Source organism: Neophocaena asiaeorientalis, unplaced genomic scaffold, assembly GCF_003031525.2.
Source record: "Neophocaena asiaeorientalis asiaeorientalis breed wild unplaced genomic scaffold, Neophocaena_asiaeorientalis_V1.1 scaffold578, whole genome shotgun sequence".
NCBI classification, from domain to species: Eukaryota; Metazoa; Chordata; class Mammalia; order Artiodactyla; family Phocoenidae; genus Neophocaena; species Neophocaena asiaeorientalis.
Window position 1 is genome coordinate 89,175 of NW_020174932.1, and position 24,422 is coordinate 113,596.

At 35.9% G+C, this 24,422-nt stretch overlaps 1 protein-coding gene and 1 non-coding gene across 2 annotated transcripts; one reads left to right on the forward strand and one right to left on the reverse strand.

Annotated features, from left to right (window-relative positions):
• Window positions 1-4,010: 4,010 nt before the first annotated feature.
• Window positions 4,011-4,083, reverse strand: TRNAE-CUC (transfer RNA glutamic acid (anticodon CUC)). Its single transcript has one exon. It is a non-coding gene; the product is annotated as a tRNA-Glu (tRNA).
• A 1,493-nt stretch (window positions 4,084-5,576) lies between these two features.
• Window positions 5,577-22,529, forward strand: LOC112410716 (peptidyl-prolyl cis-trans isomerase G; the record flags this gene model as incomplete). The annotated part of the gene is made up of 9 exons (XM_024761424.1): window positions 5,577-5,688; window positions 14,800-14,847; window positions 15,111-15,249; window positions 15,344-15,418; window positions 16,053-16,160; window positions 16,973-17,017; window positions 17,899-17,986; window positions 22,262-22,291; window positions 22,380-22,529. Coding segments are annotated over exons 3-9 (557 nt in total), but the record flags the coding sequence as incomplete, so codon positions are not given.
• Between the last annotated feature and the right edge of the window lie 1,893 nt (window positions 22,530-24,422).

Sequence of the window (24,422 nt, forward strand, 5' to 3'; positions counted from 1 at the left end):
TATTAAATTTTAAACCTCTATAGAATGTTCAAATTTATACACTTGTTTATATTACTGTGAAATATATGTGACAATAGACATGCACTTTTAAAAAGTTAAACATAATATTGGCAATATAATAGAAAATTAGAACAATAATTAATTTATCTATGGGTAGAAGCAAAAATTTTCATTGTTCTAAAGTAAAGGTAGGTTAATTGTAGTAGTCCAGCCCATCTACTTCCCCTCTTTTGGTATCAGACTCCATACTTCACACTACAAAGACTGAAATGACCCAGGCTAGACCAAATCTAGTATTGCTTCAGGACCTTGGCCTATTAGATGGGTAATGATGTCTGCTGTAATGAATAAAGCCAAATATCAATGGCTTAATCTACAGAACTTGATTTCTCAATCGCATCACATTACAACCAGTGGGTATCCCTGGTCAGTGGAGGACTTTTCTCCACACAGAGATTCAGGAAACTAGGCTTCTTCAATAATCTCCCAAGCCTTTAAAATACTCTGGATCCAGCTGATGGAAACAGGAAGAGATGACATGGAAAAGCACAGCACTTCATAAATATCTTGGTCTGGATGTAATACACATCATTTTCATGCACTTTCCACTGATGAGAAGTATTTGCACATGCTTACTCAGATGCAAGAAAACGTAGTTCTTAGCAGGACAGACATTTCCCCGTGACACCCCTTACTTTGTAAGGGGAGGCACAAACATTTCCCAGTGACACCCCTCACTTTGTAAGGGGAGGCACAAATTTTGGGGCTGTCACTGCAATGCTAATCGAAGACTTTTCTGGCATTTTATAATTGGAGCTGGCAGAGACTCCGTTTATCAAGATGTGACATAGCCTCTTGAAGGAGTCAGTCAAGAGAATGAAGCCAAAAAACAGGTAAGTAGAATTAGACAAGAGAGAAGTTCCGTGACATTCCATCTATTTTTTCTTCTCTGTATTGGTTATACGCTGCTGTATAAAATACATGCCCAAACTTAATGAATTAAAATAACATTTATTATCCCACAGCTTCTGTGGATCAGAAATTCAGAAGTAGCTTAGCGAAACAGTTCTGGCTCACAATTTCTAACGTAATTGAAGTCAGATGTCAACAAGGACTGGAGTTATTTGAAGGCTTGACTGAGGCCAGAGGATTGCTTTTAAATGGCTCACTCACATGGCTGTTGGCAGGAGGCCTCAATTCCTCTATGGCTTTTTCCAGGAAGCCTGTTTCTTGCCACACGTGCCTCTCCATAGTCTGCTTGAGTGTCTTAAAGACATGGCAGCTGATTTCCCCTATCCAAGAGACACAGCAAGGAGGAAATCAAAATGCTTTTATGACCTAGTCTCCAAAAATCACAAACTATCACTTTGCCTTAGTCGTTGGAAGAAAGTCACATTAAGGAACTTACGGACATGTTTTTAAAGCCACCACAGTGTCCAACAGTTTTGTTTCACGAAGCAATACATTCCCAATTTTACCTAAACTACTTCAAGCTGGGCATCTCTTATTTGCAAATGAGAGTTCTCACTAATATTGGAATCAAACGGCACATACAGGGCTTCCCTGGTGGTGCAGTGATTGAGAGTCCACCTGCCGATGCAGGGGACACGGGTTTGTGCCCTGGTCCGGGAGGATCCCACATGCCGCGGAGCGGCTGGGCCCGTGAGCCATGGCCAATGAGCCTGCGCGTCCGGAGCCTGTGCTCTGCAACGGGAGAGGCCACAACAGTGAGAGGCCCCCGTACCAAAAAAAAAAAAAAAAAAAAGAAAAAGGCACATACAACAAAAGTATTGTACAACCACTTCAGAAAACTCATTGCAGTATCTACCAAAGCTGATTCTATCCACACCCTAAGATCCAACAATTCCTTTCCTAGGTATATTTCCAACGTACATGCAAAATATATGTGCTCCAATATACCATATTCAAGAATGTTCATAAAAACTTTATTCATAATATCTAAAACTCAAAAACAACACAAATATCCATCTAAAGTAGAATGGATAAATTATTCAATACCCATTGTGATGGTCAATTTTATGTGTCAACTTGACTGGACCAAGGGCTACCCAGATTAAACATTATTTTTAGGTGTGTCTGTGAGGGTGTTTCTGGATGAGATTAGCATTTGAACTGGTGGGCTCAGTAAAGTTGACTGCCCTCCCCAATGTGGGTGGGCATTATCCAGTTCATGGAGGGCCTTAATAGAACAAGAAGGCACAGGAAGGAGGAATTCACCCCTTCTGCTTCCTGCCTGGCTGCTTAAGCTGGGATATTGGTCTTCCGCCCTTGAACTGAGATTTTCACCATCAGCTCCCCTGGATCTGGAACTTGGACTGGAATTATACCACCAGCTTTCCAGGGTCTCTAGCTTGCAGACAGCAGATTGTGAGACTTTTCAGCCCTCATAATCACGTGAGCCAATTCTTCATAATAATTCTCTTCCTATTTATATCCTATTCCTTCTGTTTCTTTGGAGAACCCCAACTAATACACACATATAATGGAGTACTATACGGACATTAGAAATAACAAACTATTGTTGCACGCAGCAATATTGATAATCTCACAAACACAACGTTGAGCAAAAAAGCCAGTCACAAATGAATATATATGCATAATTCCATTTATATAAGTTTCTAAAACAGACAAAACTAATATATGCTGATGGAGCTCCAAATAGAAATTATCTTTGATAGGGGTGGGGTGATAGCATTATGGGGTGGGGGTATGAGGGGTGCTTCCGGGATGCTGATATTGCTCTATGTCTTAATCTAGTGGAGGTTACACCTGTATGTTCACTTTGTAAAAATGTATGAAGCTATACTTACGGTTTATGAATATATGTTAAACTTTAATTTTAAAATCCTACCCTTAAAAAAGGCATACAAAGTAAGTTAAGGTCTAACTGAAGTCACCCCTTGAAACCCCGTTTTGATGATTATAAAATTTTTTTCTTTAAATCTGTTAATAAAAGTGATTCTAACAGTTCACCTACAAGTGCGAGTCTATATGTATTTCAAAATACTAGCAACAACACAGCAAATCTTGTGTGCTTATAGTTCAAAATGGTCACATAAACTAATTATGCAAATAACTATCTTTTTTTAAAAATAAATTTATTTATTTTATTTTTGGCTGTGTTGGGTCTTCGTTGCTGAGCACGGGCTTTCTCTAGTTGCAGCGAGCAGGGACTACTCTTCGTTGTGGCTTCTCATTGCAGTGGTTTCTCTCGTTGTGGAGCATGGGCTCTAGGTGCGTGGGCTTCAGTAGTTGTGGCACACGGGCTCAGTAGTTGTGGCTCACAGGCTTCAGAGCGCAGGCTCAGTAGTTGTGGCATATGTCAATATTACATTTCTCAGTACCTTGTAATTGGGTTTGGCCCTGTCTTATTTCTGGACACATGTCAATATTACATTTCTCAGTACCCTGTAATTGGGTTTGGCCCTGCAATTAAGTTTTTGTTGATGGAATTAGAGGCAAAGTGGCATGTATTACTTCCTTGTTTAGGCCTTAAGACATAACCTCTTTCCTTCCTGCCGCCTGAAACCAGCAATACACTCTAATCATGCAATGTCAAGGACCTGGAGCATATTGGAATTATATATAAGGAACTCAAGGTCCTGACTGACTATATGGAGTAAAGCTGCCCTCTGATCTGGCCCTCTCACCTCAGATCTATTATGTAAGAGAGAAATAAATCCTTTGTTCTTTAAGCCACCAAATTAACGTAGATAATAATACTTCCTGTTACTTGCAAACTCTTCCTTCTTGGAGCAATAAATCCATGTCAAATCTATTTGGGAAAGTTTTGGATTTCACAGACCAATGAAATTTCAACATGTTTGAGACCCAGCAAAGCATGCCAATTTTTCGTTTGTCCAAGTAAGGACATCTAGAGAAAGAAAACAACTATCACATTCTATAACCATCTGAGAAAAGGTGATATGCTTAATTAAAATGAACAAAACAACTTATTTGGCCGTGCCACATGGCTTATGGGATTTTAGTTCCCCAACCAGGGATTGAACCTGGGGCCCCAGCAGTGAGAGTGCTGAGTCCTAACCATTGGACCACCAGGGAATTCCCCCCAAAACAACTCTTCTTAAGAAAAGAGCAGTGAAAACTTTGTTATAGTTCAGCACCAGCCACCAGTCCTTGAATGGACATTTGTAATGCTGCTTCAAAACTTCTTTCAAGAATCTCCTAAAATCTGACCATTTATAATGTATACTATATCTAAGTACTTATTAATATTTTACTGTTAAATAATTCTTCAGTCACTTCATATGAAAGTCTATCTCTCTAGCAAGATAGTATATCCTAGAACAAGATTAGTAACGTCACCTTTGTACACTTCAAAATGTTAACTATGGTATAATCTGTAATATATCCTCAAAGATGTCTCTGACTGAATGGGTGAGAAAGAGGGAGAATACACCAATGTCACAGCAATGCCACACATTACCTCTACCAGTAAGTAGAAATCTAAAAAGTAAATCTGTATATCATAGCTAAATAAAAATATATTCTGAACAAACAAAAGTCAAACAAACCAACTATCTTAATAGAGTGCTCAGTATAAATCGGATTTTTAAAGGTATTGTAGAATTGCCCTCCTCACTGCAAAGTGTAAATTCATACAACCTCTGAACTGTTCAAAGAGGAGTACGCTGCTGCTCCCCTGCAATGAAGGCAATGGCTTAAAAGTGGCAGGGATTGTCCTCTCAGTTTTACAGCTAATAAAATTGGTGAAGATGCTTAAGAGTACCACATGCCCAACTGCTGTTGATAATTACTAATTTACCTCAGGTAAATGAGTGAAAAATTTAAATGATTGTAACTTAACGTTCTTTTCATACAGTAATAAAATCTAAGTCCTCTTAGCTGTTTCCTTTAAACCTCACTCACCCCATATCTCCACAATGATTGCCGCCAACTCCCCTGAATAGCAGGGGGAATTAATTCTAAAAATCTAGGGATTCTTAGCCTGTTAAAACAATTAAATAACAATATATGTCCCAAAATAGTGGTCTCCCCTGGAGAACTGGATTTGCAGTCAAAGCCTTGCTCTGGTATTTAGGAACAGTGTGTCTGGGAGAGAGGCACTTATCTTCCCTGAGCCTCAATTTCTTTATCTGTGAAACAAGGATAATAATCTGTATCATGGGGCTGCTGTGAGAATATTTAAAAACGACAACAAAGAGCGTCAATGCCCTTTATAATTTCTTCCTTTTGTCAAATAGCACTTTGTTCATCTGTTTTTTAGAACTTGTGTCATAGCGTTAACTGGAAGCTGACCTGGAAGCTCCTTGAAGGTAGGGTCTCCTTCCCAGTACCCTGGCAGAGGATCAATAAATGTTTATTAAGTGAAGCACTTCATTTCACGAACGACATGGCGGTTTCAAACGCTCTCAATCAACTCACACAGAAAGCATTAAGTTACCTATAAACCAGGCATTTAACAGACACCAAAATCCTAGAACTCCGGGGAGGGTGAGATGACGCGATCGACGGATCACCCGAAGATGCGGTCCGCCGTGACGTACTTCCGGCGCGACGCTTTCCCTCCACGCCGGGACTGGGGGGAGGGAGGCGGTCATTGGCCTTAGCGCCTTTTCTGGCGGCGGTAGATTTGAAGCGATTTAAAGGACTGGACCCCGGGAAGAGGAGAGTGTACTAGTGCAAGTAGGTGGCACGGGGCCCGTGTTGTTTCGGTGGCGTCCTTTGCAGCAGTGCCGGGGTACGAGAGCGGGAAGGGCCCGAGGAGAGGGGCGGAGCCGACGCGATAGGCCCAGACCGACTTTACCGCCTCCCCTCGAGGTATCGGGGCTGCCAGGTGCCAGAGGCGGCCCCCAAAGATCGTGACGCTAGCTTTGCAGCTCTTGCGGCTGCAGAGGCCTTCTAACCGTGCCTCACGGGCCTGGGAAACGGCCTTCCCCCTGCCCGCCCCCGCCCTCTCCACTCGGGCGCACACCTCCCTCCCTGACGCATTTTGCCGCACAAGCTGTAATATGGCGGCAGCGATGGTGGCCTGAACTCTAGGGAGCCGGGGTGATTTTGATGCTTCAAAATCGTAAGACTAAGCACGAATGCGGGGTAGGTGGGAGGATAGGTGGGGAAGTGGGACGCGTTACCTGCCGTCCTGTCAGATTAGGGTTGGAGAGTGGCAGGCGAGGAGCCAGGATCTCAGGGTTTAAGATTAGGCTAGGCTTTCCCCCTACTCCGACCTTTTCCTCTCACAGCCGGTTATCGTGCGTGGTGAAGTGACACAGGCCACTTAGTTCTCCTGAAACTCAAATCCAGGCTCTTCCCTTCTCATCCCAGAGCTGACTCCAAGTTCTCCCACGGTTCCGAGGAGCTGTGAGCAGTGCAGGCCTTTTAGCAGGAGATAGTTACTGTTTTGGAGGAGGGTGATGGCTTCGGAGCTCCATATGCCTTGGGGGAAGTGTGCGAATTTGCTTCGTCTTTAGTCTTTTAAGGTGTTGAATCGAGGTCTGCGGGAATGGAAAACTCCCAGTCGTTTTGCAAATGTTACGAAAGCACCATTTTGTGCATTGATTTTAATTTCTTCCCACAACAGTACTTTATGCAGGACCAAGTTTTTGCAATGGTGATCAGAAATACAACCAAGGAACAATTAAGTGTTTTGGAAATTAGGGGGTACGTTAATTTTCAGTAGCTTAAAACCAGATAGAAAAGTATGTGAGTCTTTGGATTACCGTTTGGCAAAGAATGGCCAGTAATTTCCCGGTTTGTATAGACGATGGAGAGGGGGTGTGTAAACATTTTCTGAAATCGAGGTATAAAATCCAGAAAAGGCACAGATATCTAGAATGGCTGTTTCTCTCATTCATATTTTTTATGCATCTGAAAATTTACCCATTTTATCTTCCGCTCCTCCTTTTTTTAGTTTAACCATTTGAGATGGGATTATTTCTATGAGAAATTACATACTTCGGTTTTAAACAGAGCTCATTTTACATTAACGTTTTCTAATTTATGATTCAGGATTGTTGGTGTCCTGAGATCCTAATGGGTCTTGTCTTGTAGTAGGATTCTGTGCTTTTTTCGTTTTGTTTTTTAACTTTGTTTACTTTTTTAAGGTTTTTGTCTTTGCAGGCTCTCGTCTTCCCCTGTTGTCAGGGGTGTACAAATATACAAACTTCCTAGGTCAGAAACTTTGGATTTGTTTCTGGCCCAGCTATCTTTCTGAACCTCAGTTTTATTTCATCTATAAAATGATATTTGATTTCAGACTATCGTCAGCTGTGGGCTTCAAACATAAATATTCAGGGTTGCTAAAATTCTGTGTAAAAGAACTCCGCAGTTCTCGAATGAGTGAAGTGAAGAGCATACATTACATTTATCGTGACTTGTTAAAGGCCTTTGATTTTTCGTGCTTGTTATTGTGGTCTTGCAGTATCGGTGGCCTCTAAGTAAAGTCTTTGTCCTTTTGATATTTTGCATATTTTAAATTAGATTTCGTATCAGGCAGCATCCATTCTCTATGCAAAGGGAAATTCGTAGCCTTCATAGTAGGATGAACTAGTTCTATTAGTTATCAGGACACCATCTACAATGAATTCTTCAAATGTTGCTCTTTTAAGAAATACATGTTGATGTCTTCCGTTGTTTTATTTGTAGGATATTTCAACAGAATTATAATGTATTTATTTTCTGTATCCTGATGTACTAAGGTGTCTTGTTCTATGTAGTTGGAATCCGTAGATAATTAATTCAAGTGATTTGAAGAGTTTGTTGCAAATCTCACTGCTATGTAGTGGTATTGTTCTTTTCTTTTTCTTTAATATTAGCACCAAGTTTCCGTTTTCATTTGATTAAGTGTCAATAGTTTTGACCTGGTTTAATGCATATATGGTCTCCATAAGAACTCAGTATATTTTTATTTCCGTAGGGCAAATCTTGCATCTTGAAATTTACTACAGGCAGTATTATAAATACTCAGAGAAAACTGCTGTAACTGTGTACTTTTAGTGCCAGACAGGAAATCTTTTGCACTTTGTTTTAGTTTGAGTAGTGGCTTAAAATGATTACCAACTTGTCTTGAAATTTAAATACATCATACTTATAAATATAGATATCAATTTTTGGTATTAAAATGGTTATTTTTAAAACATGAATGATTCCTTAACTTACTGATTTTTAACTTGCATGAAGCCTGGTGGTTTATATATTAAGCTACTGTTAATTGTGCATAAAGTTTAGCTTAAGGTTTATTCATAATTAAATCATTGCATTGTGGTCATATGGCGAAAAGTAAAATTATGTAAGCCATTATCTGGAATATTTGTGAATAAGCTAGTTTCTACAGTGAAGCTGTAGTCTTAACCAGAAAACTCTTGCTTTTTTTTCCGCTTGTGACTTTGAGCCAGTCACTTCAGCTCTCTAATCCTCTTGTTGTCAGTGTATAAAATCAGAAGATTGGACTAGATTATCTATTTCCTTCAAACTTCAAAAGTGTGTAATTTTTTATTTAGGAGTTACTGGATTGAATAACATTGCTAGTATGGTGTGATTCTATCTCTGAAGACAGTGGGATAAATTTATCATTATAAGAGTTTAGATAATTGCAGGTAAAATATTAATATTAGGAGAGATTTCCCAGTTAGTATATGCTTTTTAGTTTGGTACTAACATAGTTGTACTATGTTTTTATGTCTCTCGGGTTGTATGTGCAAAAAGTTATTTAACACCGAACTTGGCAACATTACAGCTTTTCTCTTTAAGTTTTCTGAAGGATTTAAGAATTTAGTAAGTGCCTATACACTGTTAATTATGTTTTTACCAGGGCCGAGGTTTGTGACTGTCAGAGACACTAAGGGAAGGGGAACTGTGCAGAAGATCATAGTTGCCTTTTTCTGACACCTCAGAACGTTAACTTGTTTGTACTTAATTCGCTAGCAATCTGGCATTCGTAAACGTATTTATATGTTTTTTAAGCAATCCTTTTTTTTTTTTTTTTTTTTCCTGTACGTGGGCCTCTCACTGTTGTGGCCTCTCCCGTTGCGGAGCACAGGCTCCAGACGCTCAGGCTCAGCGGCCATGGCTCACAGGCCCAGCCGCTCTGCGGCATGTGGGATCTTCCCGGACCGGGTCACGAACCCGTGTCCCCTGCATCGGCAGGCGGACTCCCAACCACTGCGCCACCAGGGAAGCCCTAAGCAATCCATTTTTATTTCTCATTTGATCTCTGTGAATTACATTAAGGTAGGGTAAAGAATGAATGTAAAATGTGAATGTTAGATTGCCATCTTTGAAAGTAATCTTCAAGATCTGCTATAGTTTTAGTTAAACTTAATATGATTGCACTTAGAGGTGGAAGACTTATATGAAAATTGTTACCTTTTTATTAAACTTAAGCAGATGAGAACTTCCCATCTTTGTTTCTTGGTTTTGAACTGAAGATGCTCTCTTATAGCGGATTCTGTTTAAAGAAAAAGAAAAGAAAATAGACATTTAATAGAATGCAGCCCTAGAAGGCAGATCTAGAAAACAGGCTCTATTTCAACCGTGGAATAGGCCGAGAAGATTTACTAACTACAGATACGTATTAGCGATACCCCAGGTGAGAAGCAGTACATATAGGAGAAAAGGTACTGAGTAAGAGTCAGCTTATTCTGTCTTATAGCGGATTCTGTTTAAAGAAAAAGAAAAGAAAATAGACACTTAATAGAATGCAGCCCTAGAAGGCAGATCTAGAAAACAGGCTCTATTTCAACTGTGGAATAGGCCGAGAAGATTTACTAACTACAGATACGTATTAGCGATACCCCAGGTGAGAAGCAGTACATATAGGAGAAAAGGTACTGAGTAAGAGTCAGCTTCTTCTGCTCATGCTTTAACTCGCATTCTCTTTGGTAATGTAGTCCTGGGCCAGACATTATTCTTGGTGTTGAAGATATAAAGGATCTGAGTTCAAGGAGTTTACAGACAAGTTTATGATAATGAAAATAAAATTGAACAAATGAGAATCATTTAAACTTTAGAGAGTTGGGGTGAAATTCCCAGAGTGTACTTTGGCTATGTTAAATTTTTAAGGACACTTAGGAATTAGCCAAGGGAATCAGAAATGTCAAAGACCAGCTTGTCATCTTAATAGTTAAAAGTATTTACTGTCTCCTTTTTCGAGACCAGATGCTATGCTGACTCCCTCATACTGTGTGAAACTTCCAGGTAATTCTTTGAATGTAATAAAGTCACTGCATTATTTATTGCCTAATTACAAATACCATATTCTTTACTATATATTTTAATAATTAGTTGCCTGTGTCCTTCTGCCCCCGCCCAATCCTTCATGTTACTTTAGGGTGAATATGGAAATTATTTTATGTATGAAACTACAAGATTAAACTTTTTACTTATGAATTTGTTACATCTCTGATATATTTATGAAATACATTTGTTGCAGAAGTTTATACATCCTAGCATTTAATATTTTGAAATTTTGTTACATTATAGTTGACACACAAAAATGACTGATAGTGTTGATAAACATTTAAAACAACATATTGTAATTCTATCTGGTTAGAAGAAAGTGGAAGAATATACATAAAAGTGTTAAAAGTCAGGATTTTATGCATTTTTGTGTACTCTTTTTTCAGTGAGCTTATTAACTTTGCTGATTATCTTTAAAAGTATTTTCATTATAAATAAAGTAGATGATATTAAGTATGAAATACTTAGAGAGTCAGGCAGGTGAGGTGAATGCAAGAGGTCAAGTAGATGATAAATGGTAACGGCTAACATGCAATAGTGGAAACTAGATCGAACTGGAACATATATACCTCATCTAAAGGGGCACACTATGCTGATTGCTGTACAGGAGTGGGGCATGTTGCTACATATGGTGATTTTTTTTTTTTAAAGAAAAATTTATATCTGCATTTTATAAAACAGCTGCAACTCATTTAGATTAAACAACTTTGCAGTGAACAGTTCGCCTGCAGACTACTGCTCTGAAAGCTGTCTTTATGTACTATCCTTAGGAAATTCATGACTTATTTTATTGAAAATTGCATAGACTTGAAAATTGCATAGGCTTGACTTTTTTCCCTGAATTGTATTTTTGATATCTCTCAGTATTTTCTCTTTACTCTTTCTTGAAAAAAAAAAAGAAAGAAAAATTGACCAGATGTTTGTCTTGTGTTTGATTTTAGATATTGTAATACCAGGAAATAATAAAGAGGAAATACTGTGTCCTGTTTCTGATTAGATAAAATTTGATTTCAGTAATGTTAGAGACATAGCATCGAGCCATCTTTTGTGTCACCATTGTTCTTCATTAGCTACTAATATTAGAACATTTACATACTCAAGATATTTGTACAGTGCTTTTAATAATAATATGCTGTCTTTCATCTTTCTTAAACTTAAGGCATATTTGATTTGTTATTTCAAGCAACCATTTAAATCTATTTCTATGAAAAGTACAGTATCCCCACATGGTATAACCTAAATATATATTATAACCACACACAGACATGTATATTATAATCTTAGAAAATTATATGTACATTTTCTATTCTATTATGAATTTTTTATTTATAACAGCAGCTATGTTTGTTAAAGAAAGTAGAAAGAAGTACAGTGAGGCAAAAACACTCTCCAGTCTTAAAACCAAACACCGTAGTGATTATTTCCTTTCAATCTTCCTTTTTTTTTTTTTCTTTTTGGCTGCGTTGGGTCTTCCTTGCTGTGCACGGGCTTTTCTCTAGTTGCAGCAAGTGGGGGCTACCCTTTGATGTGCTGCGCAGGCTTCTCATTTTGCGGTGGCTTCTCTTGTTGCGGAGCACAGGCTCTGGGTGCACGGGCTTCAGTAGTTGTGGCTCATGGCCTCTAGAGCTTAGGCTCAGTAGTTGTGGTTCACGGGCTTAGTTGTTCCACAGCATGTGGGATCTTCCCGGACCAGAGCTCAAACCCATGTCCCCTGCATTGGTAGGCGGATTCTGAACCACTGTGCCGCCAGGGGAGTCCTCCTTTCAATTTTTTTTTTTCTTTTTGTAAATCTTTGAATTTCAGGGTTAGGAGTAGTTTATAATTATTATTATTATAATATTGCATATACTGTTTTATATCTTGATTATTTTTAACAAATTATGAGCATTTTCCAAATTATTAATCTTTGTAAGCATTGCTTCCATAACTATGATATTTTGTTCAACTAGAGACCATAATGTAACCATTTGTCATAATATTGAATAGATTACTTGTGATAGTATATTACTGAAAGGAGCACTAAGATGGCCAACTTTATACATGAAGGCTTTCTAAATTTAAGATAGTTCCTTACAGTAGATTCCTAGCAATTGGATTTTTTAAGGTATAAACCAGTTTAAGGTATAAAAACTTAAGAGGTTCACATATGTTTCCAGAGGAGTTGCTTACTATATTGGGAATTATTCTTTTAAAATATCTTTGCTATTTTAATAGGCAGAAAATTATCTCATTTTATTAGTATTTCTTTAAAAATATTTTTCCTGCTTATAAAATTAGTACCTGTTTGTTGAAGAAAATTTGGAAAACAGAAATACATAAATATTACCCTTAAATTCATGGCTCAGGTATTATCAATGTTAATATTTTGGTGTAAATCCTTTTTTTTTAAGATGTAATTGACATATAACTTTATATTTGTTTCAGATGTACAGCATGCTCACTTATTAAATGTATACATTGCAAAATAATCACAGTAAGTCTAGTTAACATTCATCACCTCACATACTTAGAAAATTTTTTTTCTTGTGATGAGAAGATTGTCTTTAGCAACTTTCAAATATGCAGCATGATATTACTAGCCATGCTGTACATTACATTCTCAGTACTTTATATGTTCAGGTTTTGGATTTTTTTTAAGATTCCATGTGTAAGTGAGATTGTACAGTATTTGTCTTTCTCTGTCTGATTTATTTCACTTAACATAATGCCCCCAAGGCCCATCCATGTTGTCACAAGTGGGAGGATTTTTTCTTTTTTGTGACTGAATAATACTCCCTCTGTGTATGTGTGTGTGTCACACATTTGGAGTTTGTTTTCAAGAACATAGTAAATAGGAAATCAACTATAACTGTGAACAATGCAGTATGTTTTGGGCAGTGCTATCTATACTCATTTTGTAAGAATAAAAATCTCTACCTGAGATATGTGGCTAAACAAATAACTTTAGAAGGTTTTTTTTGGAGGAAAATAAATAAATCACTAAACTTCCTCTTCTCTTCTTCTACCTTCAAAAGTAGAGAATTTAAGAAGGCCTGTAAAAGTTATTTAGAAGATAAAAGATAATCAGGTACTAAGTAGTAATTTAATATTTCTCTTTAAGATAGGATAGTTTCCTCAGATTTATGGATTCAGTGTATTCTCAACTTTAAATGTGCATGAGTTGAAATTCTATACAAAAAAACTTAATGCAGCAAACTTGGCAAGATTTTAAAATTACTAAGTTTTGTTTTGTTTTATTGTTTTCAGGAAGTCTATGTCTGTAGTCTCCTGGAGGATTGAAAGGCATCTTTTTTGCTTTATTTCATGTGAAACAAAATTTTAGTATATATATTGTATCTTTTAGAAATAAAAAATGGAGGAAGTTGTGAGAAAATGGTATTTCCCCCCCTTTCCATGCAATAAAGAATAAATACATAGAATTTGTATTTTTCAAATTGTTGGTAATTTGGGCAAAGTCTTCCATGCTTTTATTGTTGAGTATTCTGACTTGTGGTTTGTGGTATGTGTAAAATTGATAAGAATGGTGGTAGTTATATGAACCTATATGTGTGATAAAATTGTGTAGAACTAAATAAATATACACACAAATGAGTACAGGTAGAACTGGGGAAATGTGAAGTGTATAAGCATTGTTATGCTTTTATGCTACAGTTGTGCTATTATACCATAGTTTTCTAAAATGTTACCATTGGGGAAACATGTATCTATGTATTATTTCCTATAACTGAATCTAAAATTGTCTCAATAAAAATTTCACTGGATTTAAAATATCATTCACTGCTTACTGAGCTACCAGCCTAGATACTATAATTTTCAGAAACGCATAAACATTTCAGTTAGTCTCTGTTCTAAACAGATGAAACTGTTATTTTTATAGTGCGCCATTTTGGATGCTATTTTGTTTCTTCTGCTTTTCACCTTACCCTGTCATTCTCCTCCAAGTATTACAGTTCAAACATTTTAAGTCCTTAAAATAAACGCCTATCAAAAGAATGTCTTGGGGCTTCCCTGGTGGCGCAGTGGTTGAGAGTCCGCCTGCCGATGCAGGGGACACGGGTTCGTGCCCCGGTTCGGGAAAATCCCACATGCCGCGGAGCGGCTGGGCCTGTGAGCCGTGGCCGCCGAGCCTGCACGTCCGGAGCCTGGGCTCTGCAACGGGAGAGGCCACAACAGTGAGAGGCCCGTGTACCGCAAAAAAAAAAAAAAGAATGTCTTAACTAATAGCCATCTGCTATGTAGATAAAACTTACATAGAGTATCTCACTTACTGATATTTTTTGTGTCTACACTAGTGTATCAGTAAAGGCTATTGTTTAACTCACTGATATTTTTTGTGTCTACACTAGTGTATCAGTAAAGGCTATTGTTTATGATCAAAAAATAGCTTTATATGTAAAATGTAATGTATTTTTACTCAGAATGTAAATCTACCATATATTACTATTACTAAAGTATCCCACTTTCTTTCTTCCTTGGGGAATTATTTTTGGCATTTTTGGGGAATTTGAATGTTTTTCTTTTAAAAAGTCCATTTTAATCAAAATTTATTTTGTTTCCTAGGCGCAAAAAGATTGGATCAGCTTGTCCTTGATTTTTCTCTATTTAAAGGTAATCTGCTGCTTAGTTCACTAATCATACAGACTTAATACAGTTTTCTGTTTGAGGTGGCAATCTATATTTGGTTGTTAAAATAGAAATTGTGTTATATAATGGCTAGACCTATAATGTCTTTTCTGATTGCCTCACAAGATGCAATCTAATCTCTCAAAGAAAAGAATAATTCATGTGATTTATGTCATGGAAATAAATAATAAAATAAATTCAGACTACATTTTTCATTTATGCTCCACAGAGTTTTGTTTTGTTTTCAGAAATGTATGAAAAATCTTTGCTGTTTTCGTCTGTTTGCCTGAAACTGTATTTTACTCATAGATTGAAGTATTGAAGCCATGGGAATAAAGGTTCAGCGTCCTCGATGTTTTTTTGACATCGCCATTAATAATCAACCTGGTAAGGAAATTAATGTCCCTATTTAACATTTATATATAAGTACTTAATATTTTAAGTTAGTAAAGAAATTTAAACCAACTACCTTCTTTTTTAGCTGGAAGAGTTGTCTTTGAATTATTTTCTGATGTGTGCCCCAAAACATGCGAGAACTTTCGTTGTCTTTGTACAGGTTTGTTGACATTTTCACTTGCCGTAATAGTAGTCCCATTTGATTTCAGTTTGCTTTGATTTTTAATTTAACATGTTTTAGATTTTTTCAGGCATGTTATTTCCTTCTCAGCATGTTGACTATGCAACATTTACTAGACATGAAAGTAATTCTTATACATATTAATTGTAATGGGATTGTATCTGAGATTGATTTCTACACTCAGTAGAAAAGCATGGGTGCTTTTTAAATGAATTTTTAAAAAATTCCTGAGGGAAGTTAAAATTCTGTAATTTAAAGAAGTCTGTATAGGTCAAGAGAGGTGTATTTTACTGGGCAAAAGCTTTCATCATTAATTTTTTTTTAACTTTTAAATGTTTTATTTATTTTATTTAAATTTTTCTTCTAGTTTTATTGATGTAATTGACATATACTGCTGTATAAGTTTAAGGTGTACAGCATAATGATTTGATTTATTTGCATCATAAAGTGATTATCACAGAAAGTTTAGTGAACATCCATAATCTCATATAGATACAAAATTAAAGAAGTAGTGAAAAGTTTTTTTCTTGTGATTTCATCATGAATTTTGCTTTAATACTACTTCCTTAATTTCTTTTCTACTTAACAGCCTACTAATTTTTCTTCCTTGTAGGTGAAAAGGGGACAGGGAAATCAACTCAGAAGCCATTACATTATAAAAGTTGTCTCTTTCACAGAGTTGTCAAAGATTTTATGGTTCAAGGTGGTGACTTCAGTGAAGGTAAGACTTTGATTCCCACAAAGAAAATCATATATTTATATTCTTTGTTAAATACATGGATCTCAAAGTTAGACAAGTCTCTAGAAGTACTAGGCCAGTTTTCTTCTCAGCCCACTTAATCTTTGGTCAAACAATTAGAAGTACTGGGAATTCCCTGGTGGTCCAGTGGTTGGGACACGGAGCTTTCAATGCCGAGGGCCTGGGTTCAATCCCTGGTTGGGGAACTGAGATCCTGCAAGCTGCCTGGCGTGGCCAAAAAAAAAAAATTAGAAGTACTCATAGAAATAGATAAAACGGAGGAAACACATAGGAAAAAATTTCATGTTTGATACATGAATTAATTTCAGAAATTTGCTTCTGGATTAAAAACAAAACACTATTCATCTCTTAGTAGCCTATCATTGTTCATGTTTGATTTTGTCACAGCCAGTAATCCTTTACTACAGTATGGTTTTTACCTCTATTATTGTAAAAACATTGAAACTGTGTTTTTAAAGACACTTTGAGAAGCTACTAGTAATTTCTGTTAAAAGACCTACATAATCATTAGGATCTGAACATTCTTTCTTCTACAGATCTTAATAAACTTTGTTACACTCATACTGTTGTATCATAGAGGAGAGAAAGTAATTTGGGATCTTGTCAGTATTGACTTTTAAGTTAAGGTCTTATAATTTGCTGTGAACGTTTGAGTATTCTTGATTCAAAGTCATTCAAGTACCTACTTTGTAAGAAGCATTGTGTTTAGGTAGGACCTTCGAGGAGATTACTGACTTATCAGTTCTAAGAGTCCCATGTTTTTTCATTCTTAGGAAATGGACGAGGAGGGGAATCCATTTATGGAGGATTTTTTGAAGGTAAAAATGTTTATGTTTAAATTGTTTTTAATGTTTTCTAGTATTCATTGATTTTTCTTTCTTGAATCAATAAGATTATTGATATACTAATATCTAACTACCTTCAACTAAACGAAGTTAATTTTCTTGTGAAAAATGTTATGTGATAGACTTTTTATAAAGGTAGGATTTTTTTGTGATTAGTACATTCGTACATTATATTACTTGAAGGGTTTCAGTGATCTGTAATAAACTTTTAGAATTATAGTGCTAGAATAGGAACTTCCATAGCTTGATCTTAATCTTTATTAAAAGAGATTCAGCTATATTTCTTAGTGACAATATCAACATTTTTGTGCATCCATTTTTCTATGAAGATTTTTTTTTTAATCTTCAATATTCTGAATTTGGCTGTAATGTTTTTCCCAAATTTAAGTTTTCTGTCTGGAATTTTTTATTAATGTGAAGATCATTTGGAAGACTATAAACATGTGATTGTGGAATTAATTTCATATTTCCCATCTTTCACTTTTCGGAGTCAGTGAAATTTTGTTTCACTTTCCACCTGCTTTTTTCCAATTCTAATCCAAGATTCGAAGGCAATCTGCTCTTTCTACCATGGCAGATACTAAGTTTAATGAGTGCCTCTCTGTGCTAAGAATAATATTGAAAGGGGGTTGATAAAGTATTTGGATTTTATAGCAAGGGATTGAAAATCAGAAATATTTTAATCTGAAAAGATGGAGGAAATTGGTTAATATTGGATTTCTCTTCTTTTAACCTTTTATCTGAATTTTGTCTGACACTAAAGAGCACATGATATGAACACAAGATATGAAGAAGAATGAAAATGAATTTTGGGGGGAGTTACACCTATAACTGAAAACTTTGCTTCTCTATAGATGAGAGTTTTGCTGTTAAACACAACAAAGAATTTCTCTTGTCAATGGCCAACAGAGGGAAGGATACAAACGGCTCACAGTTCTTCATGTAAGAATTTATGATCTGATGATTTAAAATATCACTTTTTTGGTGTGTCGTTTCTCTGTGTGCCTGCCACTGATCACTAATAAATAGGAGAGGGACGTATGAGGGAGAGAATTTTTGAAGGAGGAAGAACAAAGAATTGTTGAAAGGGGAGTTGAATTGTACTGCTAAAGTTTTCAAAAGATGAAGACTTTTGTCAAGAGGACTCAGGAGCCAGCTTGAAGGGGTGGCATTCCGCCTGGCCAAATTAGGACAAGTTGAGCATTGATTATCTTGAAAATAAATAATGATATTATCAAATAAAATGGAAATCCAGGAGTCCATTCAGATATAAATAATAAATGAATAAATAACAAGGGAGAAAGAAAAACTGTTCCTTAGTAGAATGCAACTAATAAATGTAAAAGGAATTATAGAGTTAGAAATGTCCCTGTTTTGCAGTCATCTCAGTAACATTGATTCAGGAAAGAATTACCTATGGATGGTAAATTTATAGGGTAAGTTTAACAAGGAACAGGATGTTTGCATTGAGTATCTCTTCGTAAATTACTTAATTATAAAGAGTAAAATACAGTTGTTCCTCATTATTCAAAGATTCTGTATTTGTGAATTTGCCTACTCACTAAATTTATTTGTAACCCAAAGTCAATAGTGCTAATGTTTTCCAATTCTGACTACAAAAATATTGTTACCAGGGCTCTTGTCAGCAATTCATACTTTTTATCATGTCCCATGGGTAAAGATTTGCTCTCCTCTTCAATAACTGTAAACTCTTCTGGTCTCAGAAGAACTTAATCTGTCAGCATCATGTGGATTATTCTTGTGTTTTCTGTTCCACATTTGTAACTCCCTTCTTCAACAGTGAGAAATCTCCCTCCGAGTGTGTTCAAAATTTCTACTCATTTGTTGAATCCTATATTTAAAAATTGCCATCCTATACCACTGTGAAGAGTAACCTACTAACTAGAGTTCACTATTTATTTATAGCAATTTTTGTTTTTACAGTGAGGGTATGTAGTTAAATTATATTTAAAAATGACTTGGATTAGTACTTTTTAGTGTAAATTTTGTGTGGTTTTGTGACTCAAAATATGTTAAATTCATTTCTGATTATATTTCATTTGTTCTCCCTCTCACGTTGATTTATTTCTTGCCTTTTTTTTTTAAGCTTTTAAAACATTAACATGATTCCAAGAGTCAAAGCAAAGAGAATACTTCTGAAGTATCACTCCCACCTAACTCTTCATTCCATTCCCATTCCCCCATTTTTTTACCTTTTTTTTTTCCACCACCTATCCATATTAGTAACCAACCTCATTAGTTTCTGGTTTATTTTTCTGTATGTCTTTTTACAAGCATAAGCACAGATATATATTTTTTTCTTATTTTCTCTTTTTTCTTACACAATAGATAGCATACTGTATATGTTTTTTTCTTTTCACTTAATGATATAACCTAGAAATCACTGCATATCAGTTCATAGAGATCTTTCTCATTTTTTTTCCCCACAGATGTATAGTAGTCTGTTGTGTGTATATACTGCAGTTTATTCAGCCAATTGCCTATATACAGGTGTTTCTGATTTTTAAATGAAAACAACTTGTATCACATTTGTTGTAGGAAAATTAGAACACACAGATTAAAAGAAGAAAAACAATCCTATCCCCAGAGCATCTTTACATGCAATAAAAATACAGGTAGATAGTTGCATATAGTCTGTAATCAACTTTTGGATGTAATATAAATTTCTTTGTACATCACTAAATATGAATTAACATGTTAATCCATTGTTTGAATGTACTGTGGTTTTATTTATTTAATCTTAGTTTTGAACATTTGGTTTGCTTCTTGTTTTCAAACTGCTACAGTGAACGTTGTTGTATCTATTGTTTGATGTATTTTTTAATTCTTTTATGTAAGTTGCTAGAATTTTACTTAGTGAAATGTTTACATATTTTTAAGACTATCCATATATATTGCTACATTGACTTCCAAAAGGAAGTGTGTAGTTTACTCTAGAGCAACAGTATGTAAGTGCCAGTTTCACCAGATCCTCAGCAACACTGAGTGTTATCATTTATTTTCACTTTTTAAAATAAAATCCCTTCTGTGCTTACCAAAACCCATATGTTAAATTCAAATAACCCTTCATGTATATTCTCAGACTCTTCCAATTGTTGGTTTCTCCTGACCTCTTTCCACTTCTAGATAACTATTCTTTACTACTTCTGTGTTCTGTTTTTTTTAAAGAAAACAACTTCAGTTTTTAATCTTTTTTTAAATGTTTTATTTTATTGTTTTATATTAATTATATAATATAAAATTTGCCATTTTAACCATTTGTTAACTGCATACCCCACTGGTATTAATTATATTCACAGTGCTCTGCAGCTACCACCACTATTTCCAAAACTATTTCATCATTCCAGAGAGTAGCCATTTTCCCTTTCCCTCAGCCCCTGGTAACCGTTATTCTACTTTCTGTCTCTATGAATTTGCCTATTCTATATATGTAAGTGGAATCATACAATATTTGTCCTTTTGTGTCTAACTTATTTCACTTAGCATGTTTTCAAGGTTCATCCATGTTTTATAGCATGTATGAGAACTTCATTCCTTTTTATGATTGAATATCATTCCATTATATATACATACCACATTTTGTTTATCCATATTCATTTGTTAGTGGGCATTTGGGTTGTTTTCACTTTTTGGCTATTGTGAATAATGCTGCAGTGAACATTGTCATATATATTTGTTTCCCTGTTTTCAGTTCTTTTGGATAGATACCTAGGAATAGAATTTCTGGATCATATGGTAGTTCTATGGTTAGCTCTTTGAGGGACCACCAAACTGTTTTCCACAATGGCTACATCATTTCACATTCCCGCCAGCATTATACAAAGAGTTCTAGTTTTTCCATTCTTATCAACATTTTTTCACCAATCTGAGAGTGACCATGAAAGCAATGCAAGTATTGGTTTAGGGGTTACAAATAAATTCTAGTGAGCAAACCAGTGGACAAATACGTAGTCTGTAAAGTGAGGATTGACTGTATCTTGATGCAAATTATATACACTAAATGTAACACAAATACATATATAGTGTATACCTAGGTTTTTACATTTCTAGGTGGTTTTAGCAAGTTCAGGTGATCATAGCTGTTACGGTGAGAAAACAATAACAGGTTATTAGTTTTTAAAATACGGTGAACTTTTAAAAATACATGTATGTGTTAGAATTTTTTTTAGTGTGTGTTTTAATCAAAAGTTAGCTTAAATTGTGTTCCTTCTTCCAAATTTCTAATGCCTTTTTTGATAAGATTTTTAAAATGACAAATCTTGTACAATGCCCATATTCAGTCTGTTGTACCAGTGTGTCTTCATAGCTACTCAGATAGCAGCTTTCTTAGCTACAAAGCTTTAAGGTTGATGTGGAGAAAAAAAGGACTTTTAAAAATTACTTTTTGCTAATTTTAGGTTTTGTCCAAATTTTAATGCAGATATCTTTCTTCAGTGTGAAGTTTACTTTATGTTAGGGATAACAAACTCAAATACGCATAGGTCTTAGGCAAGTAATATAAGGGAGTAAAGGCTGCTGGGACAAGAAACTTAATGATTAATCTCTGTATTAGAGAAGGCAGGGATACTCAGCCTGACCAGTTATTGCTACATGCCAGGTGCCATGTCTTTCCATGTTTTCAAAAAGGTCTGGAATCTGGATTTTTATATAGAAGTATCCAAATTTTTAAGTCTTGGCAGCTAATTTATAAACACTACATGGACCATTTCTGTTCAGGTCCAACAGAACATGTATGAGGACATCAGAATATGACCTGGGCTTTAACTGTTGAAAATGTTAAGATTGAAAAACACTGTTGTTAAACCCATAAACTGGTGAAATGGTTTGATAAATTATTATATGCCCAGACAGTAGAATACTGTACAACCATGGATATTCAATAAGAACCCAGTTACATGCAAGAACATGGATGGATAGAAGTAACACCAAAATGTGAACTTTAATTTCATGTAAGTTTTCAACAGTGTATAGGTATTTCAGAACAAGTTTTTGAAAATGCATTGTCGAAAGCATCTTGCATTTGATTCTATTTAAGGTTAAGGTAAATAAGATTCTATTATGTTAAGATAGCATATATATGATTTCTTTGTTTGCTACTTTGTTTCCAATGCAGTTATTTTCTTTTCCTTTTTAGAGATGCTAACTTTGTTTTTCTCTGACTTTGTTTTTATTCTTCTATCTGATGACTTCCAAAAGAACAACAAAACCAACTCCTCATTTAGATGGGTAAAGATTATTTTAATTTATTTTACAACCTACTTTAAATTAATATTAAAATAAGCTTTTATTTAGTCATCTTTACTTGACTCTTTAGGCATCATGTTGTTTTTGGGCAAGTGATTTCTGGTCAAGAAGTTGTGAGAGAGATAGAAAACCAGAAAACAGATGCAGCTAGCAAACCATTTGCTGAGGTGCGGATACTCAGTTGTGGAGAGCTAATTCCCAAATCTAAAGGTAAAAACAAGTATATATTTCTCTTTCTTAAAATCTGTTTGTTTGTTTATTTATTTATTTGGCTGTTTTGCATCTTCGTTGCTGCGTGGGCTTTCTCTAGTTGCAGCTAGCAGGGGGCCTACTCTTCATTGGGTTGCGCGGGCCTCTCATTGCGGTGGCTCCTCTTGTTGCGGAACGGGCTCTAGGCGCACGGGCTTCAGTAGTTGTGGCTCGCGGGCTCTAGAGCGCAGGCTTAGTAGTTGTGGTGCACAGGCTTAGTTGCTCTACGGCATGTGGGATCTTCCCAGACCAGGGCTCGAACCCGTGTCTCCTGCATTGGCAGGCAGATTCTTAAGCACTGTGACACCAGGGAAGTCCCTAAAAGCAAGTATATATTTCTGATAACTCTTACGCACACAAAACAAACACACTGTAATTAGTTGATACGATCTTTACACTAAAGTGAATATAAATATGAAGTTTTTGTGTTTTTAAATGTATTTTTGTGTTTTTCAAATGTGTTTTATCTTACTTCATACTTTGTTTATTTATCATGGAACTGCTTAACTTTCCTTGAATTATTTGCAGTAATTCATCCATCTGCTTCCACTTTATGTTTTGGGCTTTTTAAAAAGTATAGTTGTCTAGGGCTTGCCTGGTGGCGCAGTGGTTGAGAGTACGCCTGCCGATGCAGGGGACACGGGTTCGTGCCCCGGTCCGGGAAGATCCTGCATGCCGCGGAGCGGCTGGGCCCACGAGCCATGGCCACTGAGCCTGCGCGTCCGGAGCCTGTGCTTCGCAATGGGAGAGGCCACAACAGTGAGACGCCCGCGTACTGCAAAAAAAAAAAAAAAAGTGTAGTTGTCTAAATAGCATGGTAAATAAATATTCTTCTAGGGAAAGAGACGGTGTGGGGAGGATGACAGTTGAAGAGATTAACATAGACTAATAAACTTCACGGGAATAAATTATTTCCCCTTCATGCACTGCTTAGATTCAGAAGCATCTGGCATGTTTGAGAAACTTCTTTTACTTAGACAAGAACACTTGAAGTTAACACGACTGGTAGTTTGATATATTATCTGAAATGGTAGAACTTGGTCTTTTAAGTATTTTAAGTCTTTATAAGAAATATGTAACTGCTGTTGTTTATTACAGATATTGAGCCTGACACTCTAAAAGTAATGGGGTGAGATTACCTTCAAATCTGTGTAGAAAGCAATAAAATATTGAATTGACCTAATCTTTCTATTAATCGTCCAGGGAATAATAAATAATCTCAGTACTTAGTTATTCATGGTTAGCAAGAGAGTCTCTGTAATCTTTTCTGATCCTCACAAGAACTGTATAATATCAATATTATTTTCCTCATTTTACAGATACAGTCAAGGAGATTAGTATTTACCACATCAGGGAACTAACTAGACCTCAAGCCCAAGTTTGCTGGCTCCAGATCTAGAGCTTTTTCTGTTACATGTTGCTAACTCATTAAGTCTTTAATATTCCTTTCAGAATTGCCCTAAGTAGAACATTCTGTTCTCAAATTTTAGGTATACTGATGTGCTCTGTAATATGCACATTTTATTTTGCTTTTCTTTAGTTCCCCAATCAGAGATTGAACCAGGACCCACAGCAGTGAAAGTGCCGAGTCCTAACCACTGGACCTCCAGGGAATTCCCTGGAGAAGGCTTATTTTTAATTTTCTTTCTCTGCATTCCACTTTGATTCTAATGATTTCACTTTCTTCTCTTTTATGTCAAATATATACCTTGTAAACCATCACAGGAATATTGCTGCAGCTCATACTGGGACTGTTTTGTGTTCAAGAGTCTGGCTATCTATCCTTATTTACAAACAGCAGTTATAATGTATGCCTTGTGTTCGTGATGATTCATTAAGAATGAAGTGTCGTTGAGTATCTTAC